Source organism: Lactuca saligna, chromosome 7, assembly GCF_052625555.1.
Source record: "Lactuca saligna cultivar CGN05327 chromosome 7, ASM5262555v1, whole genome shotgun sequence".
Classification (NCBI taxonomy): Eukaryota; Viridiplantae; Streptophyta; class Magnoliopsida; order Asterales; family Asteraceae; genus Lactuca; species Lactuca saligna.
This window is the reverse complement of record NC_136423.1, coordinates 52,105,525-52,132,064: the sequence shown is the minus strand read 5'-3', so window position 1 is coordinate 52,132,064 and position 26,540 is coordinate 52,105,525. Positions and strand designations below refer to the sequence as shown.

General features: G+C 35.5%; 1 protein-coding gene across 1 annotated transcript; it reads right to left on the bottom strand.

The window, feature by feature from the left end:
* Positions 1-11,770: 11,770 nt before the first annotated feature.
* Positions 11,771-13,718, bottom strand: LOC145005591 (uncharacterized). The gene is made up of 5 exons (XM_078964700.1): positions 13,617-13,718; positions 12,863-12,921; positions 12,726-12,780; positions 12,225-12,286; positions 11,771-12,136 (listed from the first exon to the last, which is right to left on the bottom strand). The coding sequence occupies exons 1-5, from the start codon at positions 13,675-13,677 to the stop codon at positions 11,945-11,947; spliced, it is 429 nt and encodes a 142-aa protein (XP_078820826.1). The 5' UTR covers positions 13,678-13,718; the 3' UTR covers positions 11,771-11,944.
* Between the last annotated feature and the right edge of the window lie 12,822 nt (positions 13,719-26,540).

Here is a 26,540-nt window from a genome sequence, read left to right as displayed (position 1 = left end):
CTCTTACCGTGCACCTGCAAAAGATGCAAAGGTATGTCGACCGCCTTCGCAAGTTAAACGTTGACTTCGGCGAAGACTTGGAGATCGACATGGTGCTTCACTCTTTGCCTCCGATGTACAACCAATTTAGGATGACCTACCACATGAACAAAGAGGAGGTCACCCTAAGCAAACTCCAAGGTCTCTTGAGGGTTGCTGAGAGCAACTTCAAGGACAAGTCTGTTGCACCAACTCCCAATCCATCCGCTGCTCCTGTCTTGGCTATTGGTCAAGGGAAGGGAAAGAAGAGGAAAGCTTCATTGAATAACTATCGAAAGGTGAAAGCCCGAGATGGTTCCTCTTCTAGTGGGACCAAAGTTGATCCCTCTAAGCCCTGTTCCAACCGAAGGGAGGCAGAGTGCCACCACTGCCACAAGATAGGACATTGGAAGAGAAGCTGCCCGGATTACCTGCAAGCGATCAAAGAAGGAAAGATCAAGCCATCTTTCGCAGGTATATACACAATCAAATCTAACGATTCTAATCATGCTATTTCTTGGGTTCTTGATACCGGTTGCGGTTATCACATTTGTTCTAATGTGCAGGGACTAAAAAGAACTGGGGATGTGGAACAAGGAAGGATCAATCTAATCATGGGGAACAGAAGATCGTCGCCTGTGACCAAGATTGGAGTGTATTCTTTAGTGCTTAGGAATAGTTTAGTTTTAGATTTGAACAATTGTTGCTATTCGCCAGAAATGGCTAGAAACATCATTTCATTTCATGGTTTATATAGACAAGGATTTAGATTTTCTTTTAATAATGAGAATGGTTCTATTTTGGCTTATCTAAATGGTGTCTTTTACTTTGAAGCTATACCATGTAATGGAATATATGAAACTGTTATGATTGTTGATAACTTAGGAAATGATGTTTTGAATATTGATTCTTCCACTAGGATGGATAAAGCATCCTTGTGGCATTGTCGTCTTGGACATGTCAACAAGAAACGCATAGCCCAACTCCAAAAGGATGGAGTGTTGGAGTCATTCGACCTTAGGGAAGATGACACATCTGAGTCTTGTTTACTTGGAAAGATGACTAAGTCACCCTTCACGAGTACTTGTGAAAGGGGTGAGGGGCTATTGAACCTAATACATACCGATGTATGTGGACCCTTTAGATCAACCACGAAGGATGGGAACCGCTTCTATGTGACTTTTACCGATGACTATAGTAGATATGGGTATATCTACTTAATCAAGCAAAAGTCAGAAACTTTTGAAAAGTTCAAAGAGTTCAAGAATGAAGTGGAGAATCAATTGGGCAGGAAAATCAAGATGCTTCAATCCGATCGAGGAGGAGAGTACCTAAGTCTTGAATTCCACGATTATCTCAAGGAGTGTGGAATAGTTTCGCAATTGACGCCTCCTAGGACACCGCAGTTGAATGGTGTGGCAGAAAGGCGTAATCGAACCTTATTGGATATGGTTTGCTCTATGATGAGTCGTGCTTCACTACCTATCTTCTTTTGGGGGTATGCCTTAGAGACTGCCGCCCATATCCTTAACCGAGTCCCAACTAAGAAGGTTGTCAAAACACCTCACGAGATGTGGACAGGGAAAGCTCCCTCGTTGGCACATATCAAGGTTTGGGGTTGCGAGGCTTTCGTAAGACGAGATACTCACGACAAGCTTGAACCTCGAAGTGAGCGATGTATTTTCATCGGCTACCCGCAAACTTCCTTTGGATATCTCTTCTATAGACCGAAAGACAATGTTGTTTTTTGTTGCGAGGAGAGGAGTTTTCCGAGAGCGAGAACTCATAAGCCAAGGAGACAGTGGGAGGCAAATCGAACTTGAAGAGATTCAAGAGTCAATAGATGAAGGAACCTCTGCCGCTGACATTCAACCCGAGGAGGAAACTCCGGTTGAACCGATTGACGAATCCTTACCTCTTAGACGTTCCGATAGAGTTAGAGTTCATCCCCAGTTTTATGGTTTTCATATTACTACCGAAGGGGACACGTATATTAGTGATGGTACACTAGTAAATCTTGATGAACCTAATAGCTATAAGGAAGCCATGGTAGGCCCGGAGTCTGCGAAATGGAAAGAGGCGATGGATAGCGAGATCCAATCCATGTACGATAACCAAGTTTGGAATTTGGTTGATTATGTGCCCGAACGTAAGACTGTAGGGTGCAAGTGGATCTTCAAGAAGAAGACCGACGTGGATGGGAACGTACACACATATAAAGCGCGATTGGTCGCGAAGGGCTTTACTCAAACTCCCAGAGTTGACTATGATGAGACCTTCTCACCAGTTGCGAAGATTAAATCTATTAGAGTGATGCTAGCAATTGCCGCATTTCATGATTATGAGATTTGGCAAATGGATGTCAAGACCGCTTTCCTTAACGGAAAGTTGGCTGAGGATGTTTACATGGCTCAGCCAGAGGGGTTTGTGGATCCGAAGCTTCCGAATAGAGTGTGTAAGCTTGAGAAGTCCATTTATGGACTTAAGCAAGCATCTCGCAGATGGAATCTTTGCTTTGATGAGAAAGTCAAAGAGTTTGGATTTGTACGAAGCGAAGACGAATCTTGTGTATATGTCAAAGCTAGTGGGAGTATAGTAAGCTTCCTCGTTCTATATGTCGATGACATATTACTCATAGGAAACGACATCCCGACTCTGCGGGAGGTTAAGTCCTGGCTTGGGAAGTGCTTCGCTATGAAGGACCTCGGAGAGGCTTCTTACATTTTAGGAATAAGGATAGTAAGAGAAAGAAGTAAGAGACTAATTGGACTTAGTCAGAATACTTACTTAGAGAAGGTACTAAAACGTTTTAGTATGAAAAACTCAAAGAAGGGAGAACTACCGATACAAGGAAATGCCAAGTTGAGTAAGACTCAAAGTCCGAGTACCGAAGCTGAGATAGCAGAAATGAGCCGAGTACCATACGCTTCCGCAGTTGGCTCAATCATGTACGCTATGACTTGTACTCGCCCTGATGTAGCCTTCGCTTTGAGCATGGTTAGCAGATATCAAGGGAACCCTGGCAAAGCACATTGGATTGCGGTGAAGAACATCCTTAAGTACCTTCGGAGGACGAAAGAATGGTTCTTAGTCCTTGGAGGGAGTGATGACTTGAAGGTGCGAGGGTATAGTGACGCCAGCTTTCAGACCGACAGGGACAACTGCCGTTCGCAGTCGGGCTGGGTCTTTACCCTAAATGGAGGAGCAGTGACTTGGAAGAGTTCCAAGCAAGAAACCGTAGCTGATTCAACGTGCGAATCAGAGTACATCGCAGTGAGCGAAGCGTCGAAGGAGGCAATATGGCTAAAGAACTTCATTGGTGATCTTGGAGTTGTACCGGCCATAAAGGAGCCCATGGAGATTTTCTGTGATAACGAAGGTGCGGTTGCCTTGACCAAGGAACCGAGGGATCATGGTAGATCTCGACATATCGACAGAAAATATCACTTCATTAGACATCGTGTAGAAGAAGGACAACTCGTAGTGAAGAGGATATCATCAGAAGATAACCTAGCAGATCCGCTTACGAAGGGACTGAGTAGGGTTAAGCACTTGCAGCATGCTAGGAGTATTGGGCTGAAGGATGATATTAGTATAGATTAGATAGTATTAGAAACGTATAATAGATAAATGTAATTAACATTTGATGATTAAATAAAGGAGTTTTATTTATGAGTAAAGTTACTGTCACATGTTAGTTGTTTAACTATTGTTTCACTTTGCATGTTTTGACTTCCAGAATAATTGAGTTTATTAGGAATAATCGAATTATTCAAATGGTCCACAATCGTTCATATGTTGGGAGTAGATATGAATGAAGATTGTCATGAATTGGTGTGTAGAATGTCTAAATGGTGTTAGACATAGCAAGGGTTGCTGCAACGTTCATGAGTGCTTATGAACTGGTTTTGAGCATTGGAATAAACCCGCGCTTGCTGGAATCACCTTATGGAATATGATATAAAAGGTGATCGCAAGACGATAATATCATATAGTCTTAAAACCTAGATATATGGTTTATTATTTGTTAATTGATTGTGCATTGATAATGCGAAAACGCATCAGTAACTTGATGTTATAAAACGCATTGTTGTGTATTGTTGGTTAATGAATAAGTAAATGCATATAAGTCGAAGTTTATCTGTAAATTTTATCCTAAGAGGGTAGAAGAGATATCTTGGCCACTCGATGATTTGATTTGACTTATGTGCCGGGCCCGATCAGAACTAAATTGATGTGTTCGATTAAGTTCTATGTCGAATAAATCGGAGATCGAGAAATTTAAATGCATGACTAACCATTCCATAGGATTGTCAGCATGATATCTAACAGAGGACTGTACGATCCCTTATCTAAAGGACACGATTGATTAGATCAGAGTTGACAGCGTCTTTGAGAGTTACGATTGCAAACCGAATTGTACTTGTATAGTTACTAGACTTATCCAAGTGGGAGACTGTTGGAATAGTGTCTAAGGCTATAACTATATCCGGTTGTGCATGGTCCTTTTGGGTTGCCTTCACCATAGCAACTTGAAGGATGATTTGTTAAGAGAGAGTAAATATTATAAGGAATAATATATGGCTATTTGATTAATATAAGTCATAAATTAATTGGTATTAATTTGGTGACTTAAAGAGATTAATTAAATAAGAGGGTATAAACTGTCAATTGTTTGATAGTTACACTTTAGACTGTAAATCCTTATCCTAGATAGGATGGATGATTTCTAGGGCTTGGGTAAGCCAAAATCGTCCATAGGGTTATCTATGGAATGGATTTGGATAGCCTTAAGAGAAGATTATCCAATTAGGGTTTAAGTGGTAATCCTTAAGGAGTCTACAAGTATAAATAGACCCTAGGGGTGAGGGAATTCGACACACAACCTAAAGCAAGGAACCTCTGGCCGAATTCCTCCCCTCTCCTCTCTCCTAAATCATCTTGCTTGCTATTGGTGTTTGTAAGCCATTAGAGGAGTGACATTTGTGACTCTAGAAGCTCCAAGACAAACAAGATCAACAAGGAACTCAAAGGTATGATTCTAGATCTGTTTCATCATTGTTATTTAACCTAATTAGCTATTAGAAGTCTTGGATTCAAAGCATGTTTAATTAGAAAGCCTAGATCCGAGCAATAGGGTTTTGCATGCACACATAGGAAAGTTCTTATGGCTAAAACCCATCAGTATTATATATAGTTATCGATATTTTTTATATATGTGCTTAACGTATTATATATTATTCTGGTCCGAATGTTTAATTAATGAACATACTTTTATATGTATGCATATTAAGTGAAAAATTTAATAATGTATTTATGAATTAAACTCTTAGTCTGGAGTGTCTAAATAAATGGACAACTAATCAAACAAATAATGAATATAAATTAAACTCTTAATCTGGAGTGTATAAATAAATGAACAACTAATCAAACAAATAATGAATATACAATTAGTAATATACGTACTTATTTGGCCAATCTCAATGTTTGGGTTAGCCCACATTTTTGGAGTATGTTTTAAATAAGGCTAAAAGCCAAGAGTCGGTGTGACTTAGTAATCCAAAGTACGAGGTTGTTCCCTTCTTCTTCTTCTTCTTCTTCTTCTTCTTCTTCTTCGTGTTGAATGGGATTTAGGGAAGATAACATTTTGTTATGTTTTGAGTCTTTCTCATTCTTTCTATTATTTGTAATGGCTATAAAAGCCCTTTTGTTCTTGAATAAATTATTATAAATTGTGAGTCGAATCGATTGTTATCACTTTTTTTCAACAAGTGGTATCAGAGAACAATTCCATTCACGAGAGTTCTTGAGAGGTGCTAAAAAAAATCACAATCAGTCATGGGGGAGGAAACACGACAATTTCATGGCCCTAGCGTACCCAAATTCGATGGAGACTACGATCATTGGAGTATGGTAATGGAGAATGTTCTCCGATTGAAGAAGTACTGGCGAGTGGTAGATGATGGGTACACTGTGATCAGACCAAGAGACTTGGCAACGACAACACAACAGAAGAACTATGATGAGAGTAAGCTTAAAGATTTAAAAGCTTGCAATTACCTGTTCCAATTGATAGACAAATTAATTTTAAAGTAAATCCAGCAGAAGGAAACAACAAAACAAATATGTTATACCATGAAGCTAAAATTTCAAGGAAATGCCAGAGTGAAGCATGCCTAATTGCAGCGACTTCACAGAGAGTTTCAGACTCTAGAGATTAAAACTAGAGAGACGATGACCGATTATCTTGGACGCATCATGGAGGTCTTAAACAATATGCAGAATGTAGGGGAAGACATGATTGATGTGAAGATTGTGGAAAAGGTACTAAGAACCATGACAAAAAGTTTTAACTTTATGGTTTGTACCATAGAAGAATCAAAAGATATAGACTCTATGACAGTAGATAAGCTTCAAAGCTCATTGCTAATTCATGAATAGAAGATCAGAAGGAAAGTGAATGATGACCAAGTTCTAATGATCCAAAGTGATCAGAGTGTTGGACGAGGTAGAGTTCTAGCTAGAGGGAATTTACATAGGGGAAGAGGACATGGTAGAGGGAGATCACAAGGCGAGAAAAAGCCACAATTTGACAAGTCTCAGATTGAATTGCATAGATGTCATCAATTTGGACACTTTCAATATGAATGTCCAAATGAGGGCAAACAAGTAAATTATAGATAATATGAAGAGAATGAAGAAATTCTTCTGATACCATTGGTTGACATTGAAGGATACGAAAGAGAAACCAAAAGGATAATGAGGACCGTGAAGCAAGATAAGCATGATAGGAAGGCATTTTGGTTTCTGGACTCAACTTGCTTAAATCACATGACGGGCATCAAAGAATGGTTCATCTACATAGACGAAATATACCAACACAAAGTCAGACTAGGGAATAATCATAAGCTCAAAGTTCAAGGAAATGGTGATATTCGTATCAATGTGAATGGCATGGTACTAGTGATTAAAAATGTGTAATATGTGTCATCTCTAACAACAACCTTTTAAGTGTTGGACAACTTTAAGAAAAATCCTTAACTTTTGTCATTCAAGGAAATGTTTGTAGGGTCTTCCATCCTGAAAAGGGTTTGATCATTTTATATAACACGACAAAGAATAGGATGTTGCCGGTCTATGTCTTATCTCAACCTCAACAACTAGAGTGTTTACAAGTATGTGGTGATTCCAGCACTGAACTATGCAAGAGGTTTGGACACGTCAATCATAAGGTCAATAGAACCATGTTGTACAAAGGAATGGTGGTGAGACTGGTAACTATAGCTGAGAAACATGGTGTATGCGAGACCTATATGCCATTAGGAAATAACAAAGGGAGACAATAGCCAAGAAAAGCAACTAAAATGCTACAGAGGAACAACATTTGATACACACAGACATGTGTGGGCCCATTACCATTGCCTCAAGTAGTGGAAAAACGTACATACTAGTATTCATCGATGATTATACTAGAATGTGTTGGGTTTATTTTCTGTCATAGGAAAATGAAAGTTTTGAACTATTTAATAGATTTAAAAGATTTGTGGATGTAGATACCAAATTGAACATCAAGTGTTTGAGAAGTGACGGGGAGGAGATTTCACTTCGACCGCATTCAACGAATATTGTAAAGCTAGGGGCATTAAGAGACAACTTACAACTTATTACACCCTACAACAAAATAGGGTTACATAACGTAGGAACCAGACTCTAATGAATATGGTTAGATGTCTCCCAACTGAAAAATCTATGCCCAGTTATGTTTGGTCAGAAGCAGCAAGGTGGGCATGTCATTTGTTAAATAGGTGTATGAGCAGAAGTCTTGATGAAAATGTATGTGAACAACTGTGGACTGGGTCAAAACCAAGTGTTTAGAATTTTAGGGTGTTTGGATGTATAGGACATGTTCATATACCTTGTTAACTACGAACGAAACTGGATCTAAGAAGTCACAAGTTCGTGTTTCTTGATGTTAGCCAAGAGTCAAAAGCTTATCGATTATATAACCCATCTAGCAAGAAAGTTGTGATCAAAAGGGACGTAATCTTTGATGAAGATGCAGTCTAGAATTGGTCTAAACAGAACCAGGAAACACAAGAGCTGATTGTAGAGGATGATGAAAGAGTTTAGGAAAATCCACAAGAGGATGATGAACAAGTTCAGGAAAATTCACAAGAAGATGAAAATATATAGGGTCCACAAATTTTGGCAAAACCAAACCCAAACTCTAAAGAAGGAGCGGGCTCCTCAGCTCAAGGTAGATCTCAAACTGAAAATTCACGTGAAAATTGTAATAGTCCAATTGTTTTTGCCTCCAAAACTTCACAAAATCAAAACATACCACCTGGTCGCCCTCGACGAGCACCTGCATGGAAAAAAGACTATTACATGACAGAAGACGTTTTCAATGAAGATGAAGATGGATTTGCAATGTATAGTGCGGTGGATGATCCACTAACATTCAAAGAATCATGTAAAGTAGACAAGTGGATACAAGCAATGAATGCTAAAATGACAGCCATAGAAAGAAACAATACCTGGTAATTGGTTGATCCTCCACCTGGAACGAAGCCTATAGTGGTAAAATGGGTATTCAAGACTAAAATTAATCAACTTGGAAAGATTGAAAAATATAAGGCAAGATTAGTAGTAAAGGGATATGCCTAGTGGGAAGGAATAGATTACAATGAAATGTTTGCCCCAGTAGACCGTTAGGACACAATCAGATGCCTAATAGCAATGAAGATTCAAAGAAGGTGGATAGTGTACCAACTAGATGTCAAAAGCACCTTCTTGAATGGTGAGCTCAAGGAGGTGGTACATGTCACTTAACCAAAGGGGTTCATCATTTGTACAAGCTAAATCGTGCACTGCATGGATTAAAACAAGTGCCTCGAGCTTGGTTTTATCGAATTGGAGGTTATTTTTTGCAGGAAGGTTTCAAGAAAAACAATATGATCATACAATGTTTTGTGAAGAAGGAAAAGGATAAAATCATCTTCGTTAGCTTATTTGTTGATGATTTAATCTATGCTGTAAATGATCATGCATTGTGCAAATCATTCATAAATTCCATGCAATAGGAATTTGAGTTGATAGATTTAGGGCAAATGAAGTACTTTCTAGGAGTAAAATTGAACTAGAACTCAGAAGGTATCACTTTGTGTCAGTCACAATATGCAAAAGAAGTCTTAAAAAGATTCTAAATAAGTGAAGCAAATGGTGTGAGGAATCCAGTTACCACATATACCAAACTTATGAAACTAGCAGCAGGGAAGGATGTTGACATCACCAAATATATGAGTCTTATAGGTAGTCTCAGGTATTTGACTGTGAAATGCCCAAATTTGATGTATGTAGTCAACTTGTTAGCAAAATTTATGGTAAAGCCAAGAAAGAACACGTGGTTGTGATAAAACGAGTTATAATGTATATAAAGGGGACTATGAACTATGGGATACACTATAGGAATGATCAAAGTTAGAAATTAAAAGTGTTTACTGATGACAATTATGCACGCGATCTAGAGGACGGAAAAGCACCTCTGGGTATGTATGTTTGTTCAGTGGAGCTGAAATATGATGGAGTTCTAGAAAACAAGAAGTCGTTACTTTATCATCAACAGAAGAAAAATATATTGCAGCTACAACATGTACATGTCATTGTGTATGGCGGAAGTCTCCTTGAAGAACTTGAAGAAACGTTGGAACTGGGGAGGTTATGTGACAACTGTTCAACCATAAAGCTATCAAAGAATCTAATAATGCATAGAAGAACAAAGCATATAGATATCTGTTTTCACTATATCAGAGAATTGGTGAACAAAGATATTATATAACTGAAGTTTTGTGGCACAAAAGAGAAGATAACAGACATGATGACCATGCCTTTGACTTTAGCTGCATTTGAATTCATCACAGAAGACATTGGAGTGAGCGATGTTAAATAAGAAGCTCAACGCTTACTTGTTTAAGGGACAAAATTTATTAGGCCAATCTTAATGTTTGCGTTAGCCCACGTTTTTAGGTTATGTTTGAAATAAGGCCCAAAGCCAAGAGTCGGTGTCACTTAGTAATCCGAAGTACCAGGTTGTCCCCTTCTTCTTCTTCGTGTCGAACAAGATTTAAGGAAGATATAATTTTGTTATGTTTTGAGTCTTTCTCGTTCTTTCTGTTATTTGTAATGGCTATAAAATCCATTTTGTTATTGAATAAATTATTAGGAATTGTGAGTCGAATCGATTGTTATCACTTGTTTTCAGCATTACTCGATATACGGATGAACTTTAGGCATATTTTGTTGTCCAAAGAAATCTGTTTTGATGAAGAGTTATGGACACACTTCAAAAAGATATGCAACTGATAGTGCTGCTCCGTCAACATTATCAATTGTGTTATGCTTATTCTGTGGAGTATCAACAGTATGTATGTTTTGTGGTATTCACTTAAGAACTCATTTGTCTCCTTTACAACATCCACTTCAACAATGCCTCCTTCCAGTTTGTTTTTGTTCCAGACAGGACGTTTTATTACCTTAATGTATCTTTCAAATGGATATATCCATCGGAAGCATAATGGACCACATATTCTTAGATCCCTAGTAATCATCATGAAGTTAATTTATAAAGTAGTATGGTATAATGATATGTTGATAATTGTTGGTTTAATATATAGTAGAGTGCTATAATTGAAAAAAAATACACTAGTATAATGTATATGAAATATTGTGTAATATGTAGTTTTGTTATAATTTGATATATTGATATTTTGTAGTTTGGTAATTGTTAGAGTAGTATAGTACAATGGTCTAACGGAAAAAATGAAAAAAAGTACATTGTTATGATGTATATGCACTATTGTTTATGATTTAGTTTGATTATAATTTGATATGTTGGTATTTTGTAATTTGGTAATTTTCGGAAAATACAATGTTATAATAGAAAAACAAAAAAAAAAGTATAATGCTTTAATGTATATGGAATATTGTGTATGATGTATGTTTTAAGTGTATTTGGAAAGTTGAATGGTATAATGATATATGTTTGGATGTTGGTATTTTGTAGTTTGGTAATTTTTGAAAAATACAATGTTATTATGTTATGTTGGTAATATACTATGTTTTCTTTATAGTTGGAAATGCTGCAAACAATATTCAAAGACACAACCTGTAATGTGACACTGGAAGACTGGTTTCGATCGTTACCGCCATGAAATGAAAACGAAGGAAACGAGGGGTGTAATGAAGACGAGTAGCTTCTTTTTTAGGATTTATGAAATGTTTTGTTTGGATGAGTATTGATGTTTGGATTAATATTTAAAATCATATATAATTTTTAAACGTGGTTATTGTTCCGAACTATTTTTCTTTGGAATCAAGTCTGGTAGTAGTTTTTATGTCTTATATTGGTTTTTATAATATTAATATTAAATACAAAAAAATATACAGTTAACGGCAACGGGCATGTATTAGCCCGACATCACATTTGCGGCGACGGGTAGCAATAATTGCGACATCTTAGTTGCGTCGATAGAAGCATTAGCGGTGACATATGGAGCATTTGCAACGAGGAAACAACGGCAACCTTTTGGCGGCGATATGTCGCTGCAAAATCCTTTAGTGGCGACAATCGTGACTTTTAACGGCGACAATCATCACTTTTAGCGGCGGCATTTGTCGCCATTGCTTTTCATGTAGTGATTGTGATTCATTTTACTACGCACTATAATCATACATGTTAAAAAGTCGTCGAATATATCAAGTAAAAGCATCTCAAAATATATTATTGATCAAAGACGATATATATCAACTATATTGAACCTAAAACAATTATGGAGTGGTTTAAACATGTAATGATCATGTATAGTGTTGGAGTATATGAATCTTAGACCACTGTACGTTTTAACTAATATCAATTAATGTGTTGGATTCAATTGTGTATAGGTGGTTTTCTCTTGGCTGGAGAATAATCCATCCCTGTTATGTCTACAACGTCTGGATATGGTTCTGATACGATTTCCGTCTTTCCGTGTTTTGAGCTTACTGGAACTGAGGTTGAAAAATTCTCATCTTTTCCAAGTCGTCTATGAGTAAATTTTAAATCCGATTGCGGCTTGTAATTCTGTACACGAGAAATAAATCTATGGACTTAAATATAAATAAATATATTATTTCTCTAATTTTCATTATTTTCTGGAAATTAAGCTAACCTTGCTATTGGTGGAGTGAGGATCGGAAGATAATATTTTTGCTATAAGTTTTCTATCTATTCCTGCAAATAAATAAACGAAAAAAAAATAATAATAAATAAGATATTGTAAACACACACGAATCATACATTTAATCCGCTTTTAAAAAACGAGGATGAATTTTTTTTTTGCAATAGAAGCTCTTAAATAGATAAAATATAACTTTAATTAAATATTATAGCTGGTAACCCTTAGATAAAATTTCACTCAGTCTTACACAAATTTTCGTCTGTCCTTTTTAACAGGTCTAACACTCAACCCTCGAGAGATGATAAAGACTAATAGTCTGATCACTGGTGTAGTCTCATCTATGTTCTAACTAAGATTCGAAAAGTAAACAACGTAATATCTAGGGTTTTTAATGGTGTCTAGGGATGTGATGTCTGGGGCCATAGTAATCTTCATGAATCTTTGGTAACCAGTGGCGATGAGAACTTAATCTTTGCTTCTTTATGATGATACCTGGTGAAAGGTTGCTAGCCCTGGCTGATTCGTCGTCTTGAATGCTTAATGTAGTCTGTGATGAGGAAAACCAAATCAGAAATAAAGTTTGAAGAGACGTCTACTTTTTAGCAGAAAATCACATGAGATAGACCAACCTTAGTGATGAGTTCTTGATGGTTGCTAGATGATATTAAAGATGTTTTGAACCTTATACCTTAAAAAAACGACATAAAACATATAATCAGATAAAAAAAACAATGAACCATGTTAGATCATCGTCTTCTGCTGACTTGTTTTGAAGGCATATATATAAACTTATATATCACTTACGTATAATATAAATATATGTTCATCAAGAAGTTGCTGTAAGTAATGATGTAAGTTTAGCAGCCTTAAAATTTTTTGCTCGTTTTATTTATTTTATGAATTTTGTTTCTTTTGAATATTTTGAGCACAACAATATTATTATTTCACCTTTTTATATACAAAATGGTGTTTTATTGGGACTGATATACGAATCTTACCGAAGTGGAATAATTATTATTTTTTTATTTTTTCCATATATAAACCTATTTTTAGTTAACGGGTTTTCAAATTCGTCTAAACCCTAAAAAACGAGTAAACCATGCATACATAGATTGATAGAAGACCATTCTCAAATGACATCTTAATAGTCATTTAAGACTCACATATATACGGACGACATTGTTTAAGGCATGACCTATGTTTACAATTAGTGGATGATGCTATGGGAAAATATGCACAGGAGTTTGTAAGATAATATGATTATTACATAGTTAAACATTTGATGACATCCTATCTCTAAAGAAAGACACATACACATACACTATTAATGTATGTATGTATAGGTGTATGTTATTTGTATATATTTTGTCCAACTGAACATACCTTGAGCTTGATAAAGGATAATGGAGAGAAGAAAGACATTGAACATAAAAGAAGGCTTCATTTTGTCTTCAAAATTAATATTACTAGTTTTTGAAGTGAGAGAGAGAGGATGCATATCAAGTTGGAAATGGGAGGCTATATATACACATAGATAAAGTTTCGGACCCACATACTGTTCATGACCAATGAGGATCAATACTTGTACAATGTTCTTTCCTATTTCTAAAAACCGTAATGAATTTTATGATTAATGTTTTTTCTATAGAGTATGATATTTAATTTTTGACAACTAAGATAATAAGTTTTGATTGATTTGATGTTACTAAGAACATTAATTTACAATAAAGGTATTTTCAGACTTTTTATTTTTATTTTGAAAAGGCTTATGAAAAAACTTCCTAGCGTACTGGGACCTTTTTCATTCATTGTATTTTTTTTTACCAGATTCGTAAATTTACAAGTGCTAATTGAGAGATTATATATATATATATATATATATATATATATATATATATATATATATATATATATATATATATATATATATTATTAAGGTTTTTCACGTTAGTATGCAAGCATTGTTAAATAGATAAACCTGTATAAAACAATATAAGGATATAATTTTGAAATGAATGAGTTTCATAAACAAGTTATATCAAAATGAAAGCCAGTATGGTGTTGTGCATTTATGTTGAGCATTTTAACTTTCAACTTGTTGATCTTGGAATGATATAACACCAAAAACTTATATGAACTTGTTCAATTTTAGATGCTTTTACCCATTAATAGCTGAAATTTGAAAAAAATGAATTTTAAGACTAATAATAATTTTTTTTTCTTTGCACTGCATAATTATATTAAAAACTAGTAAAGAACTAGTAAAATAAATCACAAAGTTAACAAGAAACAGAAGAATTTTACACCCAACCAATATAAGACTAATAAACTTTTTTTTTTTTTTTTTTTTTTTTTTTTTTTTTTTTTTTTTTTCAATAGCTATTATTAATCCAAAAGTAGAAAATGAAACAATACAAAAAGAAAATGTTAAACTTCTTAGCTTACCATTCCAAGAAGAGCGTTATTAAGAAATTTCTAATGTGAACCCAAAATGTGATGGGGATTCAAGTCTAAGACAATAATGTTAGTGATTCTAGTGCTACAAAGTGATGAGCTTTATAATTTGTACTCTAATATATGTTTGGGTATGTGTTTCATAAACAAGTTATATCAAAATGAAAGCCAGTATGGTGTTGTGCATTTATGTTGAGTATTTTAACTTTCAACTTGTTGATCTTGGAATGATATAACACCAAAAACTTATATGAACTTGTTCAATTTTAGATGCTTTTACCCATTAATAGCTGAAATTTGAAAAAAAAAATGAATTTTAAGACTAATAATAATTTTTTTTTTCTTTGCACTGCATAATTATATTAAAAACTAGTAAAGAACTAGTAAAATAAATCACAAAGTTAACAAGAAACAGAAGAATTTTACACCCAACCAATATAAGACGAATAAACTTTTTTTTTTTTTTTTTTTTTTTTTTTTTCAATAGCTATTATTAATCCAAAAGTAGAAAATGAAACAATACAAAAAGAAAATGTTAAACTTCTTAGCTTACCATTCCAAGAAGAGCGTTATTAAGAAATTTCTAATGTGAACCCAAAATGTGATGGGGATTCAAGTCTAAGACAATAATGTTAGTGATTCTAGTGCTACAAACTGATGAGCTTTATAATTTGTACTCTAATATATGTTTGGGTATGTGTGGAATGCACAGATTTATAAGATCGAATTAGAAGTCGTTTCGACGACAAGTTGGTAGTCCAGTGGAAGCACCCCTCGATCCGCGGTTTCCAAAGGGGGAACACCCCTTTGGCGGACTCTAGGGGCAGCCCCCCTAGCGGGGTTCCAAGGGGCAATGCGTCCAAGATCGTCAATGTTTGGAAACCATTGATTTCCTTATTAATTTCGGATTCTCTTGATTTGTCTCCTCATTATTTTGGATTCCCTTGATTTGTTTCCTAATTAATTTGGATTCACTTGATTTGTTTTCTATTTAATTTGGATTCCCTTGATTTGTTTCCAAAGAAACTCATGACGGCCAACTCTAAAATTGAAACACTATATTTTGTTTATTATAAAACGGCTCTCATCTTTGAAAGGGAGATAAACCTTTTAGCTCTCGTTTCCTTCATAAAAACTCAAAATCTTTTATCAATTTGCTTTACATTTTCTGTGCCTAGATTCGTAAGTGACTAAGTGTCCCCTTTGAATTATCCTAGGTTGAGTTTATTGTAACCCGAATATATGGTAGAAATATCAGTTCGAAAAGTGTTTACACGATTAAAACCCTACTAAATTTCTAAATATTGAGCATATATTATCTATTTATGGAGATGGGTGATTCAACCTGCATGGTGTCTAATTTCTAAATATCGAACGGATATTATCTATTTCTAGAAATATCAGTTCCAAAAGTGTTTACACAATAGCAAAACTGGAGAAGTTTGAAGGCGCCGATTTTAGGTGCTAGAAGAAGAAGATGCACTTAATGCAGACCACTCTAAAGGCAATATACGTGCATAGTACTCCAATACTATGTGAACTACAGGAAGGTGTTGATGAGACACTTGAGGAGACTAGGAAGAGACAATAGTAGGACAACGGCGACTACATCTGCAAATATTAGATCTTGAACGATATTTTTGATGCTTTTGTTTGATATCTATGGTGATGCTTTAACTGCTAAGGATTTGTGGGACACCCTTGAAATGAAATACATTACTAAGGACCCTTCTAGCAAGAAGTTACTGGTTAGTGACTTTAATAACTTTTAGATGGTCGATTGAATGTTTGTCACTGAACAATACAATATGAACGGGTCGCCAGGCCAACTTAAAGGAGGTTATTTTATGACTAACTTTGATAATTCTAATTAGAATTATGTTTATTATGTTTCACTCATTCTTGAATTGTTCTATGTATAGGATGATGGTTTTGCTTGGTGGATCAACTCCAGGGCAATGAATCATGTATGCAAAGATAAACAGTTGTTAGAAACATTAACACCACTTGAGGATTGATCAGTGTTAAGAATGGGAGAATATTCTTTTATACCTATTTATGGTGTCGATGTCTTGTGTCTTGAATTTACTTCTAAAAAGACTATTAAGCTTTTTGATGTTTTGTTTGTTCCTAAGATTCGAAAGAATCTTGTTAATTCTAGTTGTTTGAATTATGATGCTTTTAAACAAGTTATTGAGTCGAATAAGTTCATATTATCTTGAGATGGAATGGTTATTGGTTTTGGATATTTTATAACATAACGTTTTGTTTGAGTATTATTGACAAATTATTACTTGTTCAAAAATTCTACATTTGTATCTTCTACTTCTAATATTGATAAATTTATGCTTTGACATGTTAGATTAGGTCATGTCAACTTTAGAAGGATGCATGAGATGTCAAAAGATGGATTAATTCCAACCTTTTACATGACTCCTTATAATTGTAAAACATGCATGTTGACAAAAGTGTCAAAACTCTTTTCTAGTGCCACTAGAAATTCGGCCATTTTGGAACTTGTACACAGTGACCTGTGTGATTTTCACTCCACTCCTTGCTTGGGAAATAAAAATTATTTAGTTACCTTCATTGATGACAACACTCAGTTTGTTTATGTGTATTTATTACATTCTAAGGACGAAGCCTTAGATAAATTAAAAATATACAAAATCGAGGTAAATTTGCAATTGGGCAATCTAGTTAAGTGTCTTATGATTGATAGGGGAGGTGAATAATGGATCCCAAATACTTCCAATAAGTGGGTATCATTCATAAGACCATGACACATTACTCGCCCCAACATAATGTTGGGGTTTGAGTATTCTAACACTCCTATGGTGTACATGCAACCCTAGAAACTTTGGATCTATGTTTTCTCTAAAATACATGCAAATTTTATTTCAAAGGTTTACAACCTAACTAGCATGTTATGGGGTACTTATAATATAAAACTTTAAGTAGAATAACATACCTTTCTTTTGTGGTTGATTGCATGGAGTTTTAGAGCCTAGCACTAATAGTGTGGATGCCTCAAGTGGTGTTACAAATCACCCAAAACAACTTGGAAATACTTAAGAGAATATGATGCTTGCTAAAATCGGCCCATCCTTGTTTCTCACACACACTAGTGCCAATTCTAGAACCAACGACCTCTTTACATACTATGGAGGATTAGGGTTACACCCTAATACCCATGACTCTTCATTTACCTAGGATCCATGAGTTAAAAGCTCCGTGGACTATCCATGGACTTCCATATACTCTTAGCCCATCCTAAATAATTCTTAGCCCAATCCATGTATATGTCAGATTCCATATTTAATTAGCCTCTTTTGATCACTAAATTAATTCCAAAATCAATTCTTGATCAAAACTAATTAAATATAATATGATTTCATATTAATATATTATAACTTATAATATATTAATAGAACATAAACATCTTATTCTCAAAAGCATATCCATACAAATTGTTAGGTGAAGTTCAACCCAAATGGACCATGTCGAGTCGAGTCAAGTTCATACCAAATATAGTTGCCGACTTAGACACCTTATCCAACACAAAATGGAATTGTCGAACATAAAACTCGAGTTTTAAAGGAAATGGTAAACTCAATGTTTTCATACTCGGGATTGAGTAATAGAGTCTAGTGAGAGGCCATGTTAACAACCTAGTATTTATTAAATAGGATTCTAAATAGAAAAAAAAATTGATGAGTTTTGAGCATTCTAACACTCCTAAGGTGTACATACAACCTTAAGTACCTTGGATATATGTTTTCTCTATTATACATGCAAACTTTCTTTTCTAAGGTATTACCTTAAGTAGCATACAAAATTTTGATACATCGGTAATACAACAGGTTAGATAACGTATATTTAGTTATAGCTTGTTGCTTGGAGCTTTAAGAGCCTAGCATCAATAAAGTGAATTCCTCAAGTGGATTCACCAATCACCAATAACATTTGGAAAAGTTGGAAGAGAACTCTTATGCTCACAAAATCAGCCACACTTCTTGCAAGGGCTCTAGGTGACAATTTCTTGAACCAAAAGGCTTCTTATATAGTGTGGTTACATTAGGGTTACACCATGTAAACCATAATGTGCATGAATTTCCACATTTCTCATGATCAATGGTTTTTAACCTCCATAGAGTATCCATGGGTCACCACATGAGTTAAGCCCAACATAAGGAATCATGGATCATTAGCCCACATTATAAGAAAATATGATTTACACAATCAATCCTTATATATTTAATTAGTCTCTTTTAACCACAAAATTAATTCCAAATTAATACTTGATCAATGCTAATTAAATAATATTATTTTATATTAATATAATATAACTTATAAAATATTAATAAATCATACATATCCTCTTCTCAAAAGTCCAAATTGTTCCAGTGAAGTGCAACCCAAATGGACCATGCTAAACTGGGTCAAGTACATATTAAATATAGTTATGGACTTAGACACCTTATTCAATAGTCTCCACTTGGATAAGTCTAATAACTATAATTACAAGTACAACTTCAGGAACCAACTAGCAATTGTAGCTCTTAAAACTTTGTTGAACTAAGATGCGCCATTTTAGACAAGTGATCATATAATCCTCTGTTCTCAAGATATCACTCAGACAAATACATGGGACAACGCCATACTTATTGTCCAGCAGTTTGTTTCCTTATTTCCGATTTCTTTCACATAGAAATTAATCGAACACATCGATTGAGTTCTGACTGGGCCCGACCCATAATTCAAAACAAAATCATCGAGGAGCCGAAGATATCGCTTTTAATCTTACGAGGACTAAAAGGACCAGATCAACTTCGACTCTTATTCTTGTATTAACTATTTGCCAAATCATACATAATAGTATGTTTCATAACATCAAGTTACTGATGCATTTTCATATTATCAACGCACAAGCAACTCATAGTCAACAACTCATATCTCTTGGTTTGAAGACTTATACGATATTATTGTCTCACGATCACTCGAGATAAATTCCATGAAGTGATACAAGTGAACGTGGGTTTAATTGAATACTCAAAACTTATGAGCACTCATGAATGTTGTAGCAATGTCTAAACATTTTAGACAATCTACAGGCCAAATTCATGACAATCTTGATTCAATACACACTTCCAAAGTATGATCGACTTTTGATAGTTTGAATAATCTTATTATTCTTGAAATCAAAACATACAAAATTGAAACAATAGTAAACAATTGACACAAGATAGTAACTTTAATCATAAATAAACAACAACTTTTATTTAACCATCAAGTGTCAATTACATTTATCTATTACAAGTTTCAAAAATAGCTATCTAATCATTAAAACTAATATCTTCTTTCAGCTCGATGCTCCTCTTATACTGAAAATGCTTAACCCTATTCAGTCCCTTCGTGAGGGGATTTGTTGGGTTCTCTTCTGATGATACCCTCTTTGCTACGAGGGGTCCTTCTTCTATCTTGTGTCTTATGAAGTGATATTTTCTATCAATGTGCTTGGATTTGTCATGATCCCTTGGTTCCTTGGCTAAGGCAACCAGATTGTTGCTGTCATAGAAAATCTCCATAGGCTCCTTTATAGCTGGTACAACTCCAAGGTCTCTAATGAAGTTATTTAGCTATATTGCCTCCTTTGTTGCTTTGCTTGCTGCTATGTACCCTGATTTGCACGTTGAATCAACTAGAGTCTCCTGTTTGGAACTTTTCTAAGTTACTGCTCCTCCATTTAAGGTAAATACCCAGCCCGACTGAGAGCGGAAATAATATATGTCGGTCTGAAAGATGGCATCACTATACCCTGTCACACTCAAGTCATCACACCCACTGAGGATAAGAACCCAGTCCTTAGTCATTTGTAGATACTTAAGAATATTCTTTCTCGCAGTCTAGTGAGCCTTACCAGGGTTCCCTTGATATTTGCTGACCATGCTCAAAGGAAAGGCCACATCAGGGAGAGTACAAGTCATTGCATACATGATGGAGCCAACTGCAGAAGCATATGGTAATCGACTCATCTCAGCTATCTCAGCCTCTGTACTCTGACTCTGAGTTTTACTCATTTTGGCATTGCTCTGGATTGGTAAGTCACCTTTCTTGGAATTCTACATGTTGAACCTCTTCAACACCTTATCCAACTCGGTACTTTAACTAAGTCTAATTACTCTCTTACTATTGCCTCTCAACATCCTTATCCCTAGGATATAGGCAACTTCTCCAAGGTCCTTCATAGCGAAACACTTCCCAAGATAGGATTTCACCTCCGGCAAGGTTGGGATGTTGTTTCCTATGAACAGTATGTCATTCACATAGAGTACCAAAAAGGTAACTATACTCCCACACGCTCAGACATATACACATCACTCATCCTTGCTTCTCGAAAAGCTGAACTCTTTTACTTTTTCATCGAATGAAAGATTCCATCTAACAGATGCTTGTTTCAATCCATATATGGATTTCTCAAGCTTACGCACTCTATTAGGGTACTTTGCATTTACAAAAACCTTTGGCTGATTCATGTAAACATTCTCAGCCAACTTTCCATTAAGGAAAGTGGTTTTAACATCCATTTGCCATATTTCATAATCATGAAATACAATTGTGGCTAACATAACCCTAATAGACTTAATCTTAGCTACTTGTGAGAAGGTCTCATCATAGTCAACTCTTGGAGTTTGAGTAAAGCCCTTGGCAACCAGTCGTGCTTTATAAGTGTGTACTTTCCCATCCATGTCGGTCTTCTTCATGAAGATCCATTTGCACCCGACTGTCTTATGACCCAGTACATTGTCAACCAAGTTTCGAACTTGATTGAATACATGGACTGAATCTTGCTGTCCATATCCTCTTTCCACTTTGCAGACTCGGGGCCCACCATGGCTTCCTTGTAACTCTTAGGTTCATCTAAATTTACCAGCGTGCTCTCACTGATAAATGTATCACCATCTATGGTAATATGGAAACCATAAAATCCAGGTGTATTCCTGACTCTTGTGGAATGCCTTAGAGGTACAAACTTGTCAATCAGCTCAACATGAGTTTCCTCCTCACATTGATCGCTAGTGTTTGAGGTTCCCTCACTACTTGACTCTTGAAGCTCTTCAAGGTTAATTTTCCTCCCACTGTTTCCTTGGCATATGAATTATCTCCCACGAAAGACTCTTCTCCTTTCAACGAAGACAATATTGTCACTTGGTCTATAGAAGAGATAACAAAAGGATTTATGTGAGTAGCCGATGAAAATACACCGCTCACTCCAAGGTTCGAGCTTGTCATGAGTCTCGTGTCTCACGAAAGCCTCGCAACCCCAAACCTTGATATGTGCTAACCAGGGAACCTTCCCTATCCAAATCTCATGAGGTGTATTGGTAACCTTCTTGGTAGGGACTATATTAGGGATATGGGCGGCAGTTTTTAAGGAATACCTCCAAAATGATATTGGTAACGAAGCTCGACTCATCATGGAACGAACCATGTCCATCAAGGTTCAATTGCGCCTCTCGTCCATACCATTAAGCTGTGGTGTCCTAGGAGGTGTCAATTGTGAAACAATTCGACATTCCTTAAGATAGTCAAGGAACTTGATACTAAGATACTCTCCACCTCGACTAGATTGGAGTATATTTATCTTCCTGCCCAACGGATTCCTTACTTCTTGCTTAAACTCTTTGAATCTTCTAATGGTTTCTGACTTATGCTTCATTAATTAGACATAACGATATCTACTGTAATCATCAGTAAAAGTCACATAAAAGCGGTTAGCATTCCTTGTGGTGGTTCTGAAGGGCCTACACACATCTGTGTGTATGAGGTCGAACAAACCTTCACCCCTCTCACAAGAACCAGTGAAGGGTAACTTAGTCATCTTTCCAATCAAACAAGGTTTGCCACTATCGTCTGAGTGTTAGTCAAATGATTCTAAGACTCCATCCTTTTGGAGTCGGCCTATGCACTTCTTGTTGACATGTCGAAGACCACAATGCCACAAGGATGCTTTATCCAAACTAACTGAAGAATCAAGATGCAATACATTATTTCCTAAGTTGTCTACAACCATCACAGTTTCATACACACCATTACAAGGTAATGCTCAAAAATAAAAACACCATTATAATAAGCATTTATTACACCAATTTCATTATCAAACGAAAAGGTGAAACCTTGTTTGTACAAACCATTAAAAGAAATAATATTTCTCTCCATTTCAGATGAGTAACAACAATTATTTAAATCTAATTTTAACCGATTACAAAGCAATAAATAATAAACTCCAATCTTGGTGATAGGTGAAGCTTTCCTATTCCTTATGATTAAGTTTATCTTCCCGTGCTCCACATTCTCAATTCTTTATAGTTCGTGCAAATCAAAACAAATGTGAATACCACAACATGTATCAAGGACCCAAGATTAGTATGCGGTGAGTTATTAGATAATATAGTGTAAATACCTGCATGGTTGGGTTTTACATTCCCATCCTTAACATCGTGTAAGTACTTAGGGCAGCTTCGCTTCCAGTTCCCCTTATCATGACAATAGAAGCACTTTACTTCTTTTGGGTTGGAGGAGGGAGTAACAGGACCGACTTTAGTCTTGCTTGAAGAGGACCCATCAAAAGACTTTCCCTTGTAGCCCTTGGAAGGGGTCTTCCTTTTCTTTCCCTTTCCTTTCCCGATTTTGGAAACTGGGGCAGTAGTAGGAGTGGTAACAACATTCTTACCTTTGAGACTACTTTCAGTAGTCCTTAAAAGTCCCTGAAGCTTGCTAAGTGTGACCTCCTCCTTGTTCATATGATAGGTCATGTGGAACGGATCATAACATGGAGGTAAGGAGTGTAGAAAAATATCTATATCAAGCTCCTCATCAAAGCTCACATTCAACTTAAGCAAACAATCCACAAATCTTTGCATTTTCTGCACGTGGGCCATGATGGACTCTCCATCCTTCATTTTAGTTGTTATCATGGAGGTGATGATTTCATATCTCTCTTGACGTGCACTTTGATGGTATCATTCCATCAGGTCTTGGTGCATCTCAAAAGGGTAGAAGTCCTTATAGGACTTTTGAAATTCTGCTATCATTGTCGCTGGCATGATGCAGGACACCTTAGTGGCATCATTCTCATGGGTAGTGTACTAATCAATCTCCTCGGGAGTAGCAGAAGACTCATCAATGAACTTAAGCTCCTTGTCAAGGATATATTCCTTTTCCTTATAGCGTGTAACCATCCTGATGTTCCTAATCCGATCATTGAAATTAGTTCCATCGAAGATGACTCTCCCACAAAGGTTTATGAGAGAGAAGGAGCTGGCAGGGTTTGAGCCAAAAGCATTGTTGGAAGACATCTGAAAAAGAAGAAAGACAAAGTTTAGATTAGATCTAGAGTCCTTAATATAACACCAAAAATGAAATATTAAGGCTAGGACCCAAAACAATATTTTACAATTTGGAAGAGGGATGCCGTAATCCAAGTTGCAAAATATTTGAAAGTAGGTAAATGACGATTTACCAATTTCCACCATGAAAAATGAAATTGATTTATTAGGTTTTAGATGGATTGAAATTCCTAGATTCTTTTGAGACTCATTGAACTTTTTAATGGCATGTTTATATCTCGATTATTCCCTACAAATTTGTGACTAGGTTATAGAGGATCACAAACAAGGTGTTAATAACCATGCGAATATACTTGGTACTTTTAATGTCATTTATCACCTAATCGATGTGTCGGTTAACCACACACGTTCCATCAATCTAGGAAAAACATTAACCTACCCTTACTAGTCCATGTTAGTGTCCCGGTTAACCACACACGCTCCACTAACGACTTGGCAAGGTTCAAAGTGTAATTATGGGTTAGCATCAATTTCATATTCTCTTAAAGTAACTAAGATTGGGAATTTATAAAACATATAGTTACTTTATAATTATCATTATACTTAATGAGAATTAATGTTCTATCCTACCAGTTTGGCTAACGACCCTCCACCAATAAAGGAAGCAGTGGGTGAGAGTGGACACCCATTAAACCACCATTTTATAGGCATTAACCTTATACCCCCTTATATATTATTATTAAACATATAATATTATAATAGTATATAATGGTTGAATTTTAAACTTTTAAAACTATAGGGTTTGAAATTAAAGTATTAGTGAGTGACTTTACAAATTCCAAAACTTGATGTCAAGTTTTGAAACTCTTCAAAACTTTTCAACTTCATAACATATGAGTTTAATGGATTTTTAAAATGATACTTTTCATTTTTCTATAACCTATGACTTTTAATGATTCATTTAAATGAAAAAGTTTGGAATTCCATAACTTGAGGATAAGTTATGGAGTCCATTAAAATCATCAATTAAAACAAGTATGTTCAAGTTCTAGAATAAACTCATATGAACATGACAATTCAAAGCAAACGTATTTCACGTATTTAGACTAATCATATAAACTAATACAAAACACGAAATTTTGACAATTATCTTTTGAATTGGATAAGCATGATCATTACCACATGAAAAACAAGTTTATAAGTTCAAAAACAGTTTAGGGTAATGATCCTAGTCCAATTCCAACCTTAAAACTTGAAAAACTGCACTTAGGGGCTCAAACTCGTCGAGCGTATGAACCAACTCGGCGAGTCGGTTAGGATTGTGAGGGGACTCAGTGAGTCCCTTAGTGGAATCGGCAAGTCCACTATCTAGACAACATTTGTTTTGATTTTTAAATCCTTTTCCAAGTAAGTAGCATCAAGTATAATTGAAAAAAGCCTAGGCTCTGATACCACTGATGGGTTTTGAGTATTCTAACACTCCTAAGGTGTACATGCAACCCTAAATACCTTGGATCTGTGTTTTCTTTATTATACATGCAAACTTGCTTTTCCAAGTTATAACCCTAAGTAGCATACAAAACTTTGATACATTGGTAATACAACATGTTAGATAACATACCTTTTGTTGTAGGTTGTTGCTTGGAGCTTTATGAGCCTAGAACCAATAATGTGAAGGCCTCAAGTGGAATCACAAATCACCACTAACACGTGGAAAACTCGGAAGATAAATCTTATGCTTACAAAATCGGCCACACTTCTTGCAAAGGCTCTAGGTGCCAATTTCATGAAACAAATGGCTTCTTATATAGTGTGGTTACATTAGGGTTACACCATGTAAACCCTAATGTGCATAACTTTCCACATTCCTCATGATCCATGCATTTTAACCTCCGTGGAGTGTCCATTGGTCACCATATGGCTTAAGCCCAACATAAGAAATCATGGATCATTAGTCAACATTATAAGAATAAATGATTTATACAATCAATCCTTATATATTTAATTAGTATCTTTTAACCACAAAATTAATTTCAAATTAATTCTTGATCAATACTAATTAAATAATATGATTTCATATTAATGTATTATAACTTATAGTATATTAATAAATCATACATATCCTCTTCTCAAAAGTCCAAATTGTTCCGGTTAAGAGCAACCCAAATGGACCGTGCTAAATCGGGTCAAGTACATACAAAATATAGTTATGGACTTAGACACCTTATCCAACAATCTCCCACTTGGATAAGTCTAATAACTATAATTGCAATTACGACTTCAGGAACCAACTAACAGTTGTAGCTCTTAAAACTTTGTTGAACTATGATGCGCCATTTTAGACTAGTGATCAGATAATCCTCTGTTCTCAAGATATCAACCGGACAATTACATGGAACGTCATACTTATTTTCGAGTAGTTTGTTTCCCAATTTCCGAGTTGTCTGACATAGAACTTAATCGAACACATCAATTGAGTTCTGATTAGGCCTGACACATAAGT

Coding starts and splice junctions, on each gene's coding strand:
- LOC145005591 (XM_078964700.1), bottom strand. CDS start 13,677: ATGAAGCCTTCTTTTATGTTCAATGTCTTTCTTCTCTCCATTATCCTT. Junction 12,922..13,616: donor TATCCTTTATCAAGCTCAAG/GTATGTTCAGTT, acceptor CGTTTTTTTAAG/GTATAAGGTTCAAAACATCT. Junction 12,137..12,224: donor CTCACTCCACCAATAGCAAG/GTTAGCTTAATT, acceptor TCTCGTGTACAG/AATTACAAGCCGCAATCGGA.